Source organism: Lithobates pipiens, unplaced genomic scaffold (genome assembly GCF_037356315.1).
Source record: "Lithobates pipiens isolate NorthernLeopardFrog02 unplaced genomic scaffold, aLitPip1_a1.2 Scaffold_16, whole genome shotgun sequence".
In the NCBI taxonomy this organism is placed as follows: Eukaryota; Metazoa; Chordata; class Amphibia; order Anura; family Ranidae; genus Lithobates; species Lithobates pipiens.
In genome coordinates, this window is record NW_027507748.1 from 53,951,833 (window position 1) to 53,969,721 (window position 17,889).

A 17,889-nucleotide genomic window follows, 5' to 3' on the forward strand; every position below is an offset into this window, starting at 1 on the left:
ACTGAATACTGAGCATGTGCAGAGTTGCCACCACAGATGCAAAATCCTTAGCTGAATTGGGGACATGAACAGAAGGTGGAGACAGAGAGCATATGATGTGCCGCCCGCCCCCCCCCCCCCCCACACACACTCTTAGACATATTAGCTACAACGCAGTCTCCATGTGACCTGTCACTTAAGCCCTCACCTCCCTTCTCTTGCCCATTTGAACAATAAACCCTTCATCTCCAGCCTGCCACAGAACGTGGCATTATTTCCTTTACTTCTGCCTTTCCCTGTGTATGAGCCATATATTAGTTCATCTAGTACACCAGGCTCCATGTTAAAACCCCTCAGGACCAGCATTTATCCTTTATTTCCAAAAAAATTGTTGCACAAAATGAGCTCACCTTGGGGTTTCTGCTTTCCAAAAAAGGGTCATTTCAGTGGTTTCCATATCATTCTAGCATTTTTATTTTAAAAGTATTGGAAACTATTTTTCAAAATGTTGGGTCATCTTTTAACCACTTGACGACCGCAGCACGCCGATGTACGTCCCTACTTTGGGGACAGATATCATTGTTATGGCAGCAACTAGCTGCCACAACCCCGGTATCCCTGTGTTTGGCCGGCGGTCGGCTATAAGATAAAAGTGGTCTCTGAGGCAGATTCGCTGCAAGATCACTTTTATTGGTGGCGGGAGAGGGCGCCCCCTCCCGCCGTGATCCAGTGCCCTCCACCGCTTACCGGAGCCATCGGTAGTGTCGGAGGAGATCGCGTCTGTCCCCTGGGCTGACATGGAGAAGAGTGAGGGGAAGATTGCCCCCCACCTGTCTCAAAGACACTACAGGGTGGAAGCGACGTGAAACCATAGCTCTTAAAGGGCCAATTTATGTTATTTATTTTAAATGACAAATTTGTATTCATTTTTTTTTTGTTTTTTATTGCATTTAGTGTAAATATGAGATCTGAGGTCTTTTTGACCCCAGATATCATATTTAAGAGGTCCTGTCATGCTTTTTTTTCTATTACAAGGGATGTTTACATACACTTTTTTTTTTTAAATAGTGTAAAAATAAAAAGTAAAATAAATAAGAAAAAAAAAAAATTAAACACGCCCCGTCCCGCCGAGCTTGCGTGCAGAAGCGAAAACATACGTGAGTAGCGCACGCATAAGAAAACAGTGTTCAAACCACACATATGAGGTATCGTCCCGATCAGTAGAGCGAGAGCAATAATTCTAGCCCTAGACCTCCTCTGTAACACAAAACATGCAACAGGTAGAATTTTTTTTAATATCATCTAAGGAGATTAAGGGTAAATGTTTGTCGCCATTCCACGAGAGGGCGCAATTTTGAAGTTTGATATGTTGGGTATCAATTTACTCGGCATAACAATAACTTTCACAATATAAAAAAAAAATTGGGCTAACTTTACTGTTGTCTTATTTTTTTAATTCAAAAAAGTAAATAAAAAAAATAAAAAAAAGTGCAATTGTAAATACAGTGTGACAGAAAAGTATTGCAAAAAAAAAAAAAAACGATTTTACTTGTAAACACCACATCTAAAAAATAGGCCCGGTCTTAAAGTGGTTAAAGTATAAACTAAAGAAAAAAACACTGCATTCATTAAATACAAACCAAAGAAATCTGTCTCAAAAAATAATACATTTATTTGGGTACAGCGTTGCATAACAATAGTTGTCGGTCAAACTATCACAGCGCTGAAAACAGAAAAATGGCCTGGTAATGAAGAGTATTAGGGGCGGGTACTCAAGTGGTTAAGGGTATAAATTCCAAGTTTACTGGCAGTTTTAAGTAACTGCATGGAACAAAGACAGGGGGGTGCAGTTAAAAGGATATTAGGTTTACAAAGTTTTCTAAATTGTACAGGCTAGCAATTGGTTACTTACCTCTAATTTTCCTGGCCTGGTCTCTTCAATGACAATAGATGTTGTTGGCCAAGCTAGCACTCCTGGAACCATCTTGTGCATCAGCATGGTCTTAGACCTCACATATTGAGTCAAAGCATCAGAAAACCTAGCAAAAACAAATCATTCAATAAGAAAATGGAAAAATGAGCAGTTCATCAATAAAATGTTCTCTCCGTCTGAATAACACATAATTAAAATGTAAATGCACTGCTGGTGACTAGCAAATGTAATAAAGAATACAGCATAACTGGAACCATCAACATTCCCAAGAGCTAGGCCAGGACTGGGCAACTCTAGCATTATAGCTGTTGTAGAACTACAAGTCCCAAAAGGCATTGCAAGACTGAACGCCACATGCATGACCCCCAGGAGAAGAGGGATGATTGGATTTGTAGTTTCAGCACAGCTCAAGTGCTGAGGTTGCCTACCCCCGAGCTAGACAATTCATAAAAATCTATTTTTTAGGCATCCACTTAGGGAAACAGGAAGCCTTAAAGCTTCAGGTTGCCAAAGGCCAAACAGCTGCAGGGAGTATTATGTGGCATAATCGTAAATTACCTCAAACTGTTTAAATGCCAATATGCTGCCAAGTGGCAGGCCTATGGCAATACTCACATCAGACATGTTTTGATGGGGGTTAACTCTTGCCATTTGCTAACTTGCAAGCTAAATATGGTCTTCCCCAACAGATGTACCTTTATTACTTTCAATTGCAGCATGCTGTGGACCTAACTTTACGGATGATTTTAGTTTTTTCCCCACCCCGTTATTTAACCACTTCAGCCCCACAAGGATTTATCCCCTTCCTGACCAGGCCATTTTTTTGCAATACGGCACTGTGTCTCTAACTGTGACGTTGTACTTAAAACAAAATGTATGTCCTTTTTTTCCCCACAAATAGAGCTTTTTTTTGGTGGTATTTGATCACCACTGCGATTTTTATTTTTTGCGTCATAAAGAAAAGAGTGACGATTTTGAAAAAAAAAAAAAAAAGACACTTTTTTGCTATAATAAATATCCCAAATTAAAAGAATAAAAATGTCTATCAGTTTAGGCTGATATATATTCTTCTACATATTTTTGTTAAATAAATTTAAAAAAAAAATCACAATAAGCATATATGTATAGATTGGTTTGCACAAAAGTTATCGTGTCTACAAAATAGGTATTTATGGCACTTTTATTATTATTTTTTTTACATTTTTTTTTAGTAATGTCAGCGATCTGCGATTTTGATCAGGACTGCGACATTGCGGTGGAGAGATCGGACACATTTCTTGGACCAGTGACATTTATACAGTGATCAGTACTAGAAAAATGCACAGATTACTATATAAATGTCACTGGCAGGGAAGGGGTTAAATGTGTTCCCTCTCTGTGCGTCCAACGGTGGGGGGATGGAACTGACTTGGGGAGGAGACGGATCGTTGTTCCTATATACTAGGAACACACTATCTGTCCCCTCTCCCTTGAGAGGATGGGGATTTGGGTGTTTAGTGTGTATGTGACTGAAACACTTGACTGTAATTTTACTGTCAAACGAACAGAGTCCTAGGAGGTTCACAGATATGTAACACATTGGATCATTATCAATATGCAAATGAACAAATAAAAAGTTTTTGACTCTTAACTGAGTTCATATTTCATTTTAGGACTAAATCAGATGACATTTTAGGTGACATTTAGCCCAGGTTCACACTGACAGCAGGAATGAAATTGTGTGAGTCCAAGTGAACTTACATGATTTCATTCCCACACATCAGTCCCGACTTCGAGGGCGATTTCAGAGACATCTGTGTGGGTTGCTGCACAGAAGTCTATGGAAATCACCTTCCAAAACTACTTTTGGAAATCGGTGCGGCGCCGCAAATGCAGTGATGCACAGATTCTGACTGTGCTATTGCCGTGAGATAGCCAAATTGCTCCAATGTGAACATAGGCTTATTGGCATTCATGCAGAAAGCACCATTGTAGTAGCTTTTCCATTATTGGGCCTCTAATACACACACACAGTGTGGAACTTTAAATTAAATCATTCAAAGGTTTTTAGGACATGACTATGCCCAAACATGCCCCTGGCTGCAACAATACCTGCTAATGGTTTAAAAATGCTATCCCGAGCTTCAAAAAAAATAAAAAAATAAAAAATAAAAACCCTAATCATTGTTTTCTTACCGATTTTGCTTGAGATAAACATTGCCGATGCCATAGAAAGCCAAACAATTAAACCTTTCTTTAGAGTGATATTGGATAATTTCCTTGAAACGTTTTTCAGCCCTTGCCAATTCCTAAAGAAAACAAATAAGCCAAAATCAGGAAATAGAAAACTTCATGTTTTTGTCTTTTTTAATAGAATGGAAAGAGGTTTAAGTCGGTGTTGACAGATTTAAGTAGCGCTTCCACTGGAGAGATTTACCACTTTATTTCTTAGGCCTCCTGCACAGTGGACATTTTCACAGCAGCCGTTTTTGGCTTAAGACTTTTTTTTTTACCATCAAATTCCCCATCATGTTATCCTATGTGTCCATGCACACATAGGCTGTTGTCAGCCGTTTCTGGCTGGGGAGTTTTTTTGGTTTAAAAAACCCCCAAAACTAGCGGGTTCTGAGAGGGATTTTTACAGCTGTAAACATGCAAACGTCAAAAAACGCTGATAAACACCAATAAATGCTCCAAAACGCGGCTCACCAGCGCTTGACGTTTTTGAGCCATAAAAAAAAAAAAAAAAAAAAAAAAAAAAACGCAAAATAAACGCCAACGAAGAAAAACGCTAAAAATTGCTGATAGAACACTAATAAAATGCTATAAACCACTATTGCAAAAATTTTGAAAAACACACTGCAAAGCTACTGGCGTTTTTATAATGTTATTTTAACGTCCCGTGTGTATGAGGGCTTCCGGTGACCATTATCGCCAGGACCAAAAAATAATGAAAAAACACAAAATTCCAAGTTGTCACTGGAAGAGGAAAATCCCCAATGGGGACACTTTTGTCAGTGACAAGTGTATAGGATAGCACAGCCCCCACTTTGCAGAGATGTTGTGTTTATTTGGCAAGCGAAAAGAAATCTCACAAATATAACACAAATGGTGGAAAAAAAAAAAATCTGATCGGGCTTTAACCCTTCCTAAAAAAGTTTTGACTCTAAATATGCTTTAAGAGCCGGCGTTTTCTCATACTTGTTAGCCGACTAGAAAACCATCCATTATGCCCTCTATCAGCAGCTAAAATAGGGTTGGAAATGTAAGATAATTGGTGATAATATTTTTACAGGGGGAAAAAAAAATAAGAAATAAAAAATAAAAAAAACCTTAAAGCAAAATCTTTTTGTCCCTACATCTATGGATCACATGAGTGCAGTTCGTTCTGCAGTCCTGTGACCCCGTTTTAAGCCAACAGCAGGCTAGAGCCCACAATCAGCTGAAGTCCCTCAGCCTGGGGAAAGATCCTGACTTCACAAGTCGGGATCCAGCCAGATGCCTTGATCAGCAGCTGGCTCGGCCTCTCAGCTGTGCCACTGAGAGACTGAGCCGGCCGCTCCCTACCCTCCCTAGTCTAGCACTCCAGTGAGCGCTGGAGGGGAGGAGCTGAAAGCAAGTGATCGACAATCAATCTCTTTTCTCAGAGCGGAGGGAGAACTTAGCAATCAGCAGTGTTTCATTGCTCAGTTTTCAGTGCAGATGGAGTGGGGGACAGATTCAGCATTTAATCGATGCAACATCCACCTAGGCGAGTATAAGGTGTTTTTTTTTTTTTTTTTTTTTTTTTAAACCCATACTTTAAGAACATACTTTGAAGAACAGATGTGATATTGCAATAAAACTAGGTATACACATAAGGAGGGCAAAAGTATCCAGATCTAAAATTAATTCAATGGAAACACATGATGTTATTACAGCCTGTAGGAAGCACTAACTAAATCGATTACCATATGGTAACCACAGTGACTGGGAACTTAGAGAGACATCTTCACCTTGCTTTGATCCCCCTTTACTTTCCTTACTTGCACTTCTTCACAGCCAGCAAGAATTCCCAGCCATTCCAGGTATGGAGGAGCAAGTGACCTGGTCCAGATGAGATGCCTAGGCCCAGCAGACAATCAATGGTTCCAAACATAATCCCAGGCGAGTAAAGCAATTGCTCCCTGCAGGTGGCCAACACAGCTCATTTTGGTGCCGTATATGGGGGAACAAGGAGTTGTAAAGGAGAGCAGTTAAGGTGAACATAAAAATGTCAGAGATGTCCTTTGTCGAAACAATGTCACTTTGCCATGCATGGGCAAGGTGCCTGTGTCTATTGAAGGCTGAGATTCTCAACTCCTGTCCTCAGGAACCACCAACTGGACAGGTTTGCAAGATAACTGAAATACATGACAGGTGATATCATTTGCTGCTCAGTGATTGCAGTATTCTAGTCTCCCCAATGTAATACCTAAAATCTGGCCTGTGGGGTCCTGAGGTCAGGAGTTGAGAACCACTGATTTAAGGGGTCAATGCGGTAATGAGGGGTCTGCATTTAGGTTGCCACTGATTTGCTGAAGTTATCTACGTATCAGCTAATCCTGTAGTGGTCATATCGTCCATCTCTGTGGTTGCAGACTGCTTTCTGAAAAGTAGAAATATTGCCAGGCCTCATTCACACTTCAACTCAAGCGTTTAGCTTTTCTAAACACAGCAGAAGTTATCTGGGAGGAACAAACATTTATGCGGATGACGGTTTCCTGCATTTAGATATTAATGTTTTAAAGCAGCTTTAGCTGTGTTTACATGAATTAAGCTGCGCTCAGACTTCAGAGTGTCTATTTGGATCCCGGACTAATAGAAATCCTATTTCTCTAAAATGCAGCGAGTGTGACAATAAAAAAAAAAAAAAAAAAAAAACATTGCATTAATAGGCATTTAGAAATGACCTCAAAACACACAAAAACACAGGTTCAACTGGGCCATTGTGAATGAGGCCTTAGTAAAGACTTAGAAAAAAAGGGGGGGACAAAAACTGTGCTAAGGTGAATAAAACAATAAATAACAAATTAATCTCAAAGAACTGAATTCAGCTGTGGCTTAACTGTATCACATAATTACAGAAATAAACAAATTAGAAAAATAATAAGCCGCGCTAAGTGCACTATAGATAGAAACAAAATAGAGTTACAATGTAAATACAATACTATTCTACCCCCAACTACTGGGGGAGCTGTGTATACCAAGTTGTAAAAACAGATAATGTAATTATTATTCGCTGCTCCACCCTTTTCTGTTTTTACAACTTGGTATACACAGCTCCCCCACTAGTTGGGGGTAGAATAGTATTGTATTTACATTGTCACTCTATTTTGTTTCTATCTATAGTGCACTTAGCGCAGCTTATTATTTTTCTTAGTAAAGACTTGTTGCCGCAGAAATGTCCAGTCATAACAACCTCAATATATATTTCTAATATATGAGTATATGTATACCGTAATCTCTTTATCTCTGTAATATATACACCAGGTGGCAAAAAGTTTGCAAACCCTGACCCTCATTATATATATATATATATATATATATATATATATATATATATATATATATATATATATATATATATATATATATATATATATATATATATATATATATGAGCCATTTGGCATCCTGTCCAAAAACCAGGATGCTGCCCCCCCATGTTTACAGCTCTATCAGCCTCCACTCTTTTGGGAAGCCTTTTCACAAGATTGTGGGGTCCGTTTGTGATAATTTGGGCCCATTCAGCCAAGAGAACATTTGTAAGGTCAGGTACGGATGTTGGATGAGCAGCCATGGCTCGTAATCAGCATTTCAATTCATCCCAAAAGACATTCAATAAAAAGGTTGAGGTCAGGGCTCTGTGCAGGACTTTTTCAAGTTTCTTCACACCAAAATGGAGCTGGCTTTGCACACAGTCATGCTAGAAGAGAAAAAAGGGCCTTTCCCATTTTTTACCACTAGGCTGGAAGCACAGCGTTTCCTAAAATGTCTTTGTATATTGTAGCATTAACAGCGCCATATGATTGGCCATACAGTAGATATAAGGATCGGGTACCCACAGACTTTTGGCCATGATGGACTGTTCTGAAATTTTCCATTATAGCCGCCTGACTTATTTACATCACTTACCACAGACTTTCTAATGCCAAGTAGAGCATTTGCATGTCCATACATGAGAACAACATGATCTATCTTAGTAAGACGAAGGCTCTGGAAAATAAAATAAAAAATATAAATATATATTATTCACATCATACCCTTGAATCGGATATAAACAGAAGGTGCTTGAAAAAGCTACAAACAAATGTTTTTTAAATGTTTAACTAGAGGATAAAGCATTTAGTGTAAATAATAGCTGAAACATTGCATATGCCATATAGTGAAAAGTCTGGATGGCAGCACTTCCATCAAAATCCCCTTTATTGATCCATAATAGAAAAACAACAATCAGCAATGGGAGTACAAATACAGTACATCTAATGCGTTTCATACCTTCCCTGGTGCTTAGTCATAGCTTGCCATACATGGATCAAATCTCAGCCACTGCAACACACACTGACCCAGATTCTAACAATATACGGCAGAGTTGCCCAACCTTTTGAAGATGGAGGGCCACTTTAGCGACTTGGTAACTGGTTGCAGGCCACAAAGAGTGCAACGGGCAGATGATAGGTCCATGTCCAGAAATTGACACAGCATGCTCTAATCTATGGGCCCTCCGATCCAATCTGCCCAGAAAGAAGGGGAAATATCCCCCCCCCCCTTTTTTTTATATCAAATTGGAGATAGGTGGGTGTAAAAGGACACAAGTCCGTTCACATCTGCCGCTCTATAGAGGTGAATGTTGGGTCGCCTGGGTCCATCTGAAAAGCAGACAGACCTGATCAGACAGATTGTGTGAAAGAGGCCTAAGGCTGCTATCACACTGATGCACTGCAGTTTACCTGCACCTCAAATGTCACTTCTTCCTCAGTATTCCTGCAGGTATCGCTGGCTGCTGCTGTCCCCCAGGGGGGTATGGCTGGTGGCTGCTGCTGGCTGTCCTGGGCTGGAACTGCTAGTGAGTAATGCTGGTTGGCCATTGTGCATACCTCTCCTTGTACTTACTCCCGCTTCCCCCACTTCACAAAGCACTCACTAGGTGTATAAGCCCCTTAGATTATTAAATGGATTTATATGCTCTGCGTGTTCTAAATCAAAAGGAATTGGTCACTCCCAATCCCCAGCCTACCCGTACACTCCTCTCATTCTTATAGTTTCTATATACACACACACTATATTACAAAAAGTATTTGGATATCTGCCTTTAAAAATGCACAGGACCTTGAAAGGCATCGCAGCAGGGCAGGACTTAGGGTAGTGGGGGCCCCTGGGCTTGAGTCCTTCAGGCCCTACCTTCTATACATTACCGTATTTATCAGCTTATAACACGCACCCCAAGTTTAGGAGGGAAGTTTAAGGAAAAAGAAAAAAAAAACTTGCATTTAAATGCCCATCAATGCAGCCTTATCAGTGTCCATCTGCAGCCATACCCCATCCATCTGAAGACTTTTCATTGCAGTCTTAAAAAATGGCACTGCCGAGATACAGAGTCCTGTGTATGCCGAGATACAGAGTCCTGTGTATGTCGACGGCTCTCGGGTCCTCTCAGTCCTGAGCGGAGTCGAGAGTACTCAGCTCGGCTCACAGTCACGCCCAGTCCCTTGGTTATGTCCATCATAAGGCGGGACTGAGAGCGGAGCCGAGTACACTCCGATATGTATCTCGACGGGGCCCATGGGCTTGAGCCCCGTCAAGCCCAATGGTAAGTCCGGCCCTACATTCCAGTCTTAACCCCTAAGGTTCAATATTAGATTGGCCAACCCTTTGCAGCTATAACAGCTTCAATTCTTCTGGGAAGAAGGTTTAGGAGTGTGTCAATGGGAATGTTTAAGCATTTTTCCAGAGGTGCGTCTGTGAGGTCAGGCACTGATGTTGGACGAGAAGGCCTGGTTCGCAGTCCCCGCTCTAATGTATCCAAAAGGTATTTTATCGAGTTGAGGTCAGGACTCTGCGTAGGCCAGTCAAGTTCCTCCACCCCAAATTTACTCATTTTACTTTTTTTTTATTGTGTACAGCGTCGCACAACCACGCCATTGTCAGTTAAAGTAATGCAGTGCTGTGTTGCAAAAACTGGCATGGTCATCAAGGAGGTAAAACCTTCTGGGGCTGAAGTGGTTAAAGTTCATGTAAAGGCAGGTGTTCCAATACTTTTGGCAATATAGTGTACAACAGAGACAGAAAACTTCATAGCAGAATACAGTTTAAAAATATTTTTTAAATAGTTACATTCAGAATATGTACCTGTCCCAGCACCAAGGTTAACCAGTTTATGTATAGGTAGGAATGCCACTAAACCAGCCGCTCAGCTCTAGATGAGATTGTGCGTTTCAGATAGCAGAAGCGAAGTACAAGCCAAAGCCCCAACCAATTTGTTTCTTCATCCAAGATGTTGTCATTAATTTTAAAAAGGTATTCATACATACAATAAGGTTCATGGTGCACTTCATTGGCACAACTGGGAACTTATTAGAAGGTACGAATAAGATGTCTTTACTATTTTCTATTGTTAAGCATTCTAAAAATGTATTTATTTATCGATTCAAAAAGGTATTCATATACAGTATATAAAGAGGCTTCAAAGCACTGACACTATTAGCACTTTTCATTAGGTTAAGATGAATATTTGTTTCTTTATCCATTATTTTTTGTTCGGCAAAAGTAGAACTTGTATAATAATAAGCGTCACTTATAAGGTTTGAAACTAAACATATGATAAAGTGCTGCACTTTGTTGAATATAAATCTTCATATCAAGGGAGATATTTGTGTTCAGCTATAGCGCAGATATGCTACGACCAATGCTGCTGCTGAAACGCGTCATCTGTTTTGCTTGTCACTTCATGTAACCAACCATTTAAAAAAAAATAAAAAATCGCTATACGGACTACAGAGTTGCCAGCTCAATCCTTTTACTTGTTATAGCGCAGCTATATCATAATTTTATAACTCCCACAAAGGGGTACCAGAGAATGAATCCCAAATTTAAAAGAACACAGCTGGGCGTCAGATCACAAGGTAAAAGGGTCCAAGGAGAATATTAAAGGAGTTGAAAAGGCAGAAGGCTTTTTATCTTAATGCATTCTATGCATCAAGATAAAAAAAAAACTGTGTGTAGCAGCTTCCCCAATACTGACCTGAGCCCCCTCCCTCTCTCTCCAGGAGTCCCTCAGCTGTCTGGGACTCTGCTCCTGATTGGCTGAGTAACAGCAGAGGCGCCATTGGTGCCCGCTGCTGTCAAAGTCAGTTAGCCAATCAGGAGGCAGAGAGGGAGCGGGGCCGACACAGGGAGCTGCAGCTCAGCTCTGGGTGCCCCATAGCAAGCTGCTTGCTATGGGAGGCACTCGATTGGAGGGAGGGGCCAGGAGCACAGAAGAGGGACCCGATAAGAGGAGGTAGGTATAACATGGCAATAACTTCTCCGCAGGATGTGGAAACCTTGCAAAAAGATCTGAACAAATTAATGGGGTGGGCAACTACAGGGCAAATGAGGTTCAACGTAGAAAAATGTAAAATGATGCATTTGGGTGGCAAAAATATGAATGCAATCTATACACTGGGGGGGAACCTCTGGGGGAATCTAGGATGGAAAGGGACCTGGGGGTCCTAGTAGATGATAGGCTCAGCAATAGCATGCAATGCCAAGCTGCTGCTAACAAAGCAAACAGAATATTGTCATGCATTAAAAAGGGGATCAACTCCAGAGATAAAACAATAATTCTCCCACTCTACAAGACTCTGGTCCGGCCGTACCTAGAGTATGCTGTCCAGTTCTGGGCACCAGTCCTCAGGAAGGCTGTACTGGAAATGGAGCGACTACAAAGAAGGGCAATAAAGCTAATAAAGGGTCTGGAGGATATTAGTTATGAGGAAAGGTTGTGAGCACTGAACTTATTCTCTCTGGAGAAGAGACACTTGAGAGGGGATATGATTTCAATATACAAATACGTACTGGTGACCCCACAATAGGAATAAAACTATTTTGCAAAAGGGAGTTTAACAAGACTCGTGGCCACTCATTAAAATTAGAAGAAAAGAGGTTTAACCTTAAACTACGTAGAGGAATCTTTACTGTAAGGCTGCATTCACACCTGAGCGTAGCTTTTTCAAGCGTTTTTTGTGGCGTTTTTTACCGCGATTTGCGGCGTTTTTTACCGCGATTCGCGGCGAATTTGTGCAGGGCAAAAGGTCACCAATGTTAAGCATTGAGCAGATACAGCGTCAAAACGCCCATAGAAACGCTCGTTGTCGCGCTAAACACTCGAATCAAGCGTTTCCATTAGTTTCTATGGGAATGAAAAGGCCCAAATCAGCCCGATTTGCGCGACAAAAAAGGGTCCAGAACTTGTTTGAGCTTCAGGCGTAGGGCTTCAGGCGACTTGGAGTGGAGATGTGAACCATCTCCATTGAGAATAATGTATTTTTTCCCCTCCAGCGTTTTGTAGCTTCAGGCGTAGGGCTACAAAACGCTCAGGTGTGAATGGGGTCTAAGAGCGGCATGTATGTGGAATTCCCTTCCACAGGTGGTGGTCTCAGTGAGGGGCATTGATTAGATAAGCACCTGAACGACCACAACATACAGGGATATACAATGCAATACTGACATATAATCACACACATAGGTTGAACTTTATGGACTTGTGTGTTTTTTCAACCTCACCTACTATGTAACTAATGTTTGTTATTTTTATATAAAAAAAACCCAGACTTTATAATCAATCACTTTAATAGCTCACAACTATAAAACACAGCCAACACATTTCTAGGGCCTTCCTTCATCAGGGCTACATAAAAAAAATGAATAAGAAAATAAAATAAAAGTGGTCCATACATGAACAAGAGAGAGTACTTTATATACTTATATTTACATGTGTACAGACATTCATTTTTTTCTGTTATTCATTTTGTTTATGTAGCCCTAATGAAGGGGTCAGTGTTGTGGTCCACAAAAAACAAAACAAAAAAAAAAAAAAAAACATTGGTTATTTTTTTTATGCTCAAACTGAGAATCATTAGAATTCTTCTTGGACCCTTTTAAGTGTAAAGGATTACAAAAGAAAAAAGGTGAAAATGCGACTTGGTATCAGCCCCTTTTAGTTTGCAACCTGCACAGTAGGATGCAGATTGGAGAGGGCGGGTCAGTGCCCGGAGTGCCGCATGCAAATATGTAGATAAGAAGAAATTGCGGGCTGGGGGGCAGAGAGGTGCTCAGGCTAAATTGCATAAATTTTTTTTTTTTTTTTTTACTACATCAGCACAGCTGTACTTTGTGTGGATATCAGGACAGAAAAAAATAATAATAATTTGGCGGGTAAAACTGCAATACATATATGTAACTTTAAGTGTTAGGTACTTTTTCAGAAAAAAAAAAAAAAATTAAATTGTTAACACCGTACACCCTTCTCCACCCCCTTATCCCCATAGTACTTCCCTCCAAGGATTCTGAGCTGTCAGTGCCCATGGACCTGGACCAACGGTCTGAGGACTTGAAATCCACACTCTTCTCCCTTTTTGCTGTGCAGCGCTTCTAGACTGAACAGAGCAATTCTAATTGGTCAGCACCTGCTAAAATGATTTATTCTTATCCGTCCCACAAGCACAGCACAGATAAGGGGGGGGGGGGGGCGACGACAGCGGGGGTTTCAAATCCCCAGAGGGCTGGACCAGCTGCGTGGGCACTGACAGCTCAGCATCCCCATAGGTATGTACAGCAGGGACTGGGGAACCAACACTTTAACTGTGGATTTAGATATTTGAATGACGTTTAGCTTTAAATTCATTCTCATGAGAAATTAATGAAATGTGTAAAAAAAAATAAAAAAATAAAAAGAGAAGGATTCTTATGGGAGAACGATGAAACATGAAATTGATGGCGTTTTACCTGGAGATCGTGCCGGCTCAATATTTCTAGCACCTGGGTGAGCATTCCCTCAGCACTGTGACATCGCAGGTCAGATAGAGCTTCTTGAGCATCGCGCACCAGAGATTTCACCATATCTATCACCAAGGTAAGATCCAACTATAAAGATACCCAGAAAAGCATTTAATTTTACAACCATATGCTTCCTCATACTTTAAAAATGTTGTGGCCTTAAAATTTCAGACATGAATGCTACAAAATGAAGCCTCTTGCAGAAGAGAGCGGTCACAGCAAAATAGAACACAAATGTCATCACGGCAACCATGCACACACTTTTGTTTTTATTACCATTTTTATTAATGCAATAAATATCGATGATAACATGGGAATAATATAAAAGGAACAGTCACAAGCAGAGAAGCAGCTCTTAATATTTTACAGTCTTGCTGCAGCCTTTGTGCAAAAAAATAGCCAAACAAGTGACTCACAGCAGAGTTTAGCCAGTTTCTAACAAGCACATGCAGGCACTGCTGCAGTTTCTTACTAGAAAATCTAATGTTCCTTGATCAGTGGCGGCTGGTCCCCCCCCCCCCCCCCCCCCAGCCTGCACAAACATCAAAACAATCTATTTCTAAATAACTAACAATATGACTAATACCCTTCAACATCTCAAGGTTAAAAAAAAATGTTAGTCATACCATCATTCATCCAAAAATCAATCACTCCATGTGTGCAGCTATGCACTGTGAAAAGGCGCCGGACCAACAGATCTCCACCAGTTTTGTCACCCCCTCACAAGTGACAAGATCCCAAGGCCCCAATGATCCGTTTTATGTTGTCCTCAGGGCGCAAAGCTTCCCATGCTGGCCAATCGGGACAGGAGGCCGAAGAGCCAGAACCCGGAAAAAGACCAGGTCAACAGCCATGGAGCTGGGCACCAGGGGAGACTTGACTGCTGGAGGGCTCCGCCCATAGGGCGACTGCAGACCAGGAGGGGTGTGGTGCTTCCAGCACCAGCCACCACTAACTGATATAAATGTCAGAGAGAGTATACGTTAAATACAATTTACAAAAAAATAAAGATGGGACATGGCAGTCTCCATAGATTTAGAGGATTGGAGCAAGGCCTGGTCATCCCTAACCAAATGTTTTCAGCACGGCCACCATGGAGGCGGCCTATAAGATTCGCCTCCGCTGGTATTGGGTCACAGCCCACACAGCTCATTCAAACCAGTCGTATAGGGATAGATACTTCAGAGGCTGTGGCTAACATGAAGACGAGATCCATGCCCCCATTCGGTGGGCTTCTGGTGCAGAGTCTACAGCCGCCTCTCAACACTTTTTCATGTACCCTTCCCCAAGGATGCCCAGCATGTACTTCTCCACTGTCCTCTCACAGGCCTCTTCTCTTACCATCTCTTCACTGCTGCAAAGAGTGCCATTGCCAGGGCTTGGAGGAAGCCCTCGGGTAGGTTTGCAGAGGTGAAGAGCATTCTGACTACCCTCATGCTTCAAGAGAAAACGACCAGTATACTTCATGATTCTCACACTAATTTCCTCAAAGTGTGGAACCCATGGTGGTCTTATGCTCTCCCCACTCAGACTCTGGCCAGCTTAGCTATTCAGGACCGTTCTGGAAAACCATCTAACTTGCGGGTTCCATCCTTTCTTACATCCTTCTTTCCTTCTTGTTTTGACCGTTTCCTGCTTTCTTCTCTTGCCTAGTTCTGCGCTTCTCTTCTTCTTTCCTCATTCTTCTGTCTCCTCTTATCTCCCCCCCCCCTTTCCTCTCCCACACCAGTTACTCATCGTCACTTCCGACACTAGATGCTTCCACTTTTCGCTTCGAAACCTTCCGAAAATAAGAAGTGTTGTGAAAATCACAGCAAAGGGTGCAGGGCACATAGTGAAGTGACACTGTTCCTGCCTCCAAGAAGTCCTTGATCACCAGGCATTCCATGGCTTCCTAATAGCTTTTATGTCTCAGTTAACCTTTAAGTGACCACATTAGTCCATGATGGCCACTGGGACACAAGCCCCGATCTTGAAGCATAAGGAGAGCGCTCTCTTCCATGTTGTGTGCTCCATTGTGCCAACATCCCACTTATGCAAAATCTCACATACCCATCAGAGTTTAAACTTGGTCTGCTGAATATTAGATAGAGATACATATAATTTTTTTTTCCCACAAAGAATGAATATGGAAAGTACAGCAATGACTAAGACTGCCCGGAAGACTGGCAACATCTAATGGCAGAGCAGTGCTGTGGGCGACAGATCTATATTGAAGGTAAGTATAGTAGAAAAGACAGAAGACAGAATTTAGAAGGTCCCCCCCACTTTAACAATAAACTACTAAAACAAACCAAGCACAATAACTCGTACAAATATGACAAACTACCTTTGTGTGGGGAGGAGATACAACCATCTGGGCTTCCTTGGAGTCATTTTTTGTATTTACAACCCTGAAATAAATGCAAAGGAGGGAAAAAAAAAAAAAAGTTGCTATACAGCATGGAAAATAGTATAGTGCAGTCAGACATTTGGAATTATTTCATGCAATTATTTAGGTTCTTAGAGATTCTAAACAGCCTGACAGCAAAATGGAACACTTTCTTCAACATAGGCAAAGAAACACAAAGGGCCCAATTAGAAAAGCCAACGATATAACCTTTTTTAAAAAAAACTGTAGGTTTACCTGAACTTTAAGTAGTTACATTTGGACCAAGTTGGTCCCAGCAAACATTACTTCACTAAGGCTCCGTTCACACCTAGGCGTTTGCAATCGTGGGCAAAACTGTTGCAACTCTGCCTGCGATCCCAAAATGCTCTGCAAAACTGACAAATCATACCAAGCTTGTTCAAGTACCATTCATTTTCAATGGCACCTAAATGTGGATGCGATTTTGTGAGATAAATCACGGCAAACCACGTCGTGAAGCTCGTTGCTTAAAAGAAGCTTCTGCTCCTTTTTGAGCGACAAGCATGACGCAATGCAGTTTGTCGTGATTGCAGTGCGATTTTCCACTGCAGAATCGCACCCACGTTTAGTTCCCATTAAAAGTGAATGGCACTTCAAAAAGCGTGGTGCGATTTGTCAGTTTTGGGATCGTGGGCAGACTATCGGCAATCCTGCCCATGATCACAAAAATCTTGGTGTGAACAGCTGCAGCAGTTGAGATTGCTGCATACACTGTAAACAGTATACAACGCTGAGTCCCAGTAGCAGTACGATACATTCCCGTCCTACCACAGAAATAAAATAGAGTTGCACTCAGTGCTGCTCAGCCATTCAGGGGAAGCTTAGTATTCTATGACTGAATACAAAGCTACAGGTAACTGTCACAGTTGCTTGTGCTCTCAGCCATACATTCAGGCCATCAAATGGCTGATGTCGTAAATGATCACATGTGCAGCACCATGGCAGGAAAGACAAAAATGGTAGCTTCCTTGGGTGTAAAGAATAGGAGGGTTTAGTTCCACATAAATGCACAAAGAAACAGATGCACAAAATCACCAGCATTACAAGACATTCTACTGTAAAATGGCATATGTTCCAGAATTTTGGCATGGCTAAAAGCCAAGCAGCACACATAAGAACCTTTCAAAACAAATAATACCGTTTTGTTTCCAAGTAGGTAAACGTAACTTGCAAATGTTTTTACGAACTGCTCAGGATAACCTTTTACACAAAATTTCTACTCACTTTAATTTTTCACTTGATTCACAGTTTTTTCCCTTGGGTTTCCCTTTCTTTTGCTGCGGCACTGCAACGAAAATCAAGGATACCATTACCTGGCATTAGTGAAATGGAGATTCATTTCTATTTCATGGCTTAATGAGCTCAGCAAAACCTGAAAACACCCAGTAGATTGCTTAGGATTACCACACATTTACATAGCTTTTCTTTTTCCTAGCCATGAAATCACATACCAGAAGAATTGCGAAAGGAAGGGGACAGGCTACCGTAAAGCAGGCCATATATTATGCGATTGTGCAGGAAAGAAAAATGC

The 17,889-nt window shown here is 41.2% G+C and overlaps 1 protein-coding gene across 2 annotated transcripts in view; it reads right to left on the bottom strand.

The window, feature by feature from the left end:
- Window positions 1–17,889, bottom strand: part of TTC3 (tetratricopeptide repeat domain 3) — a 185,910-nt gene that overhangs the window by 73,294 nt on the left and 94,727 nt on the right. For both annotated transcript variants that reach the window (XM_077479912.1, XM_077479911.1), the window contains 6 exons: window positions 17,583–17,643; window positions 16,278–16,341; window positions 13,898–14,035; window positions 8,048–8,128; window positions 4,088–4,200; window positions 1,892–2,018 (listed from right to left, as the gene is read on the bottom strand). In XM_077479912.1, the coding sequence (XP_077336038.1) occupies window positions 1,892–2,018; window positions 4,088–4,200; window positions 8,048–8,128; window positions 13,898–14,035; window positions 16,278–16,341; window positions 17,583–17,643 (584 nt within the window). The remainder of the gene's footprint in view (window positions 1–1,891; window positions 2,019–4,087; window positions 4,201–8,047; window positions 8,129–13,897; window positions 14,036–16,277; window positions 16,342–17,582; window positions 17,644–17,889) is intronic.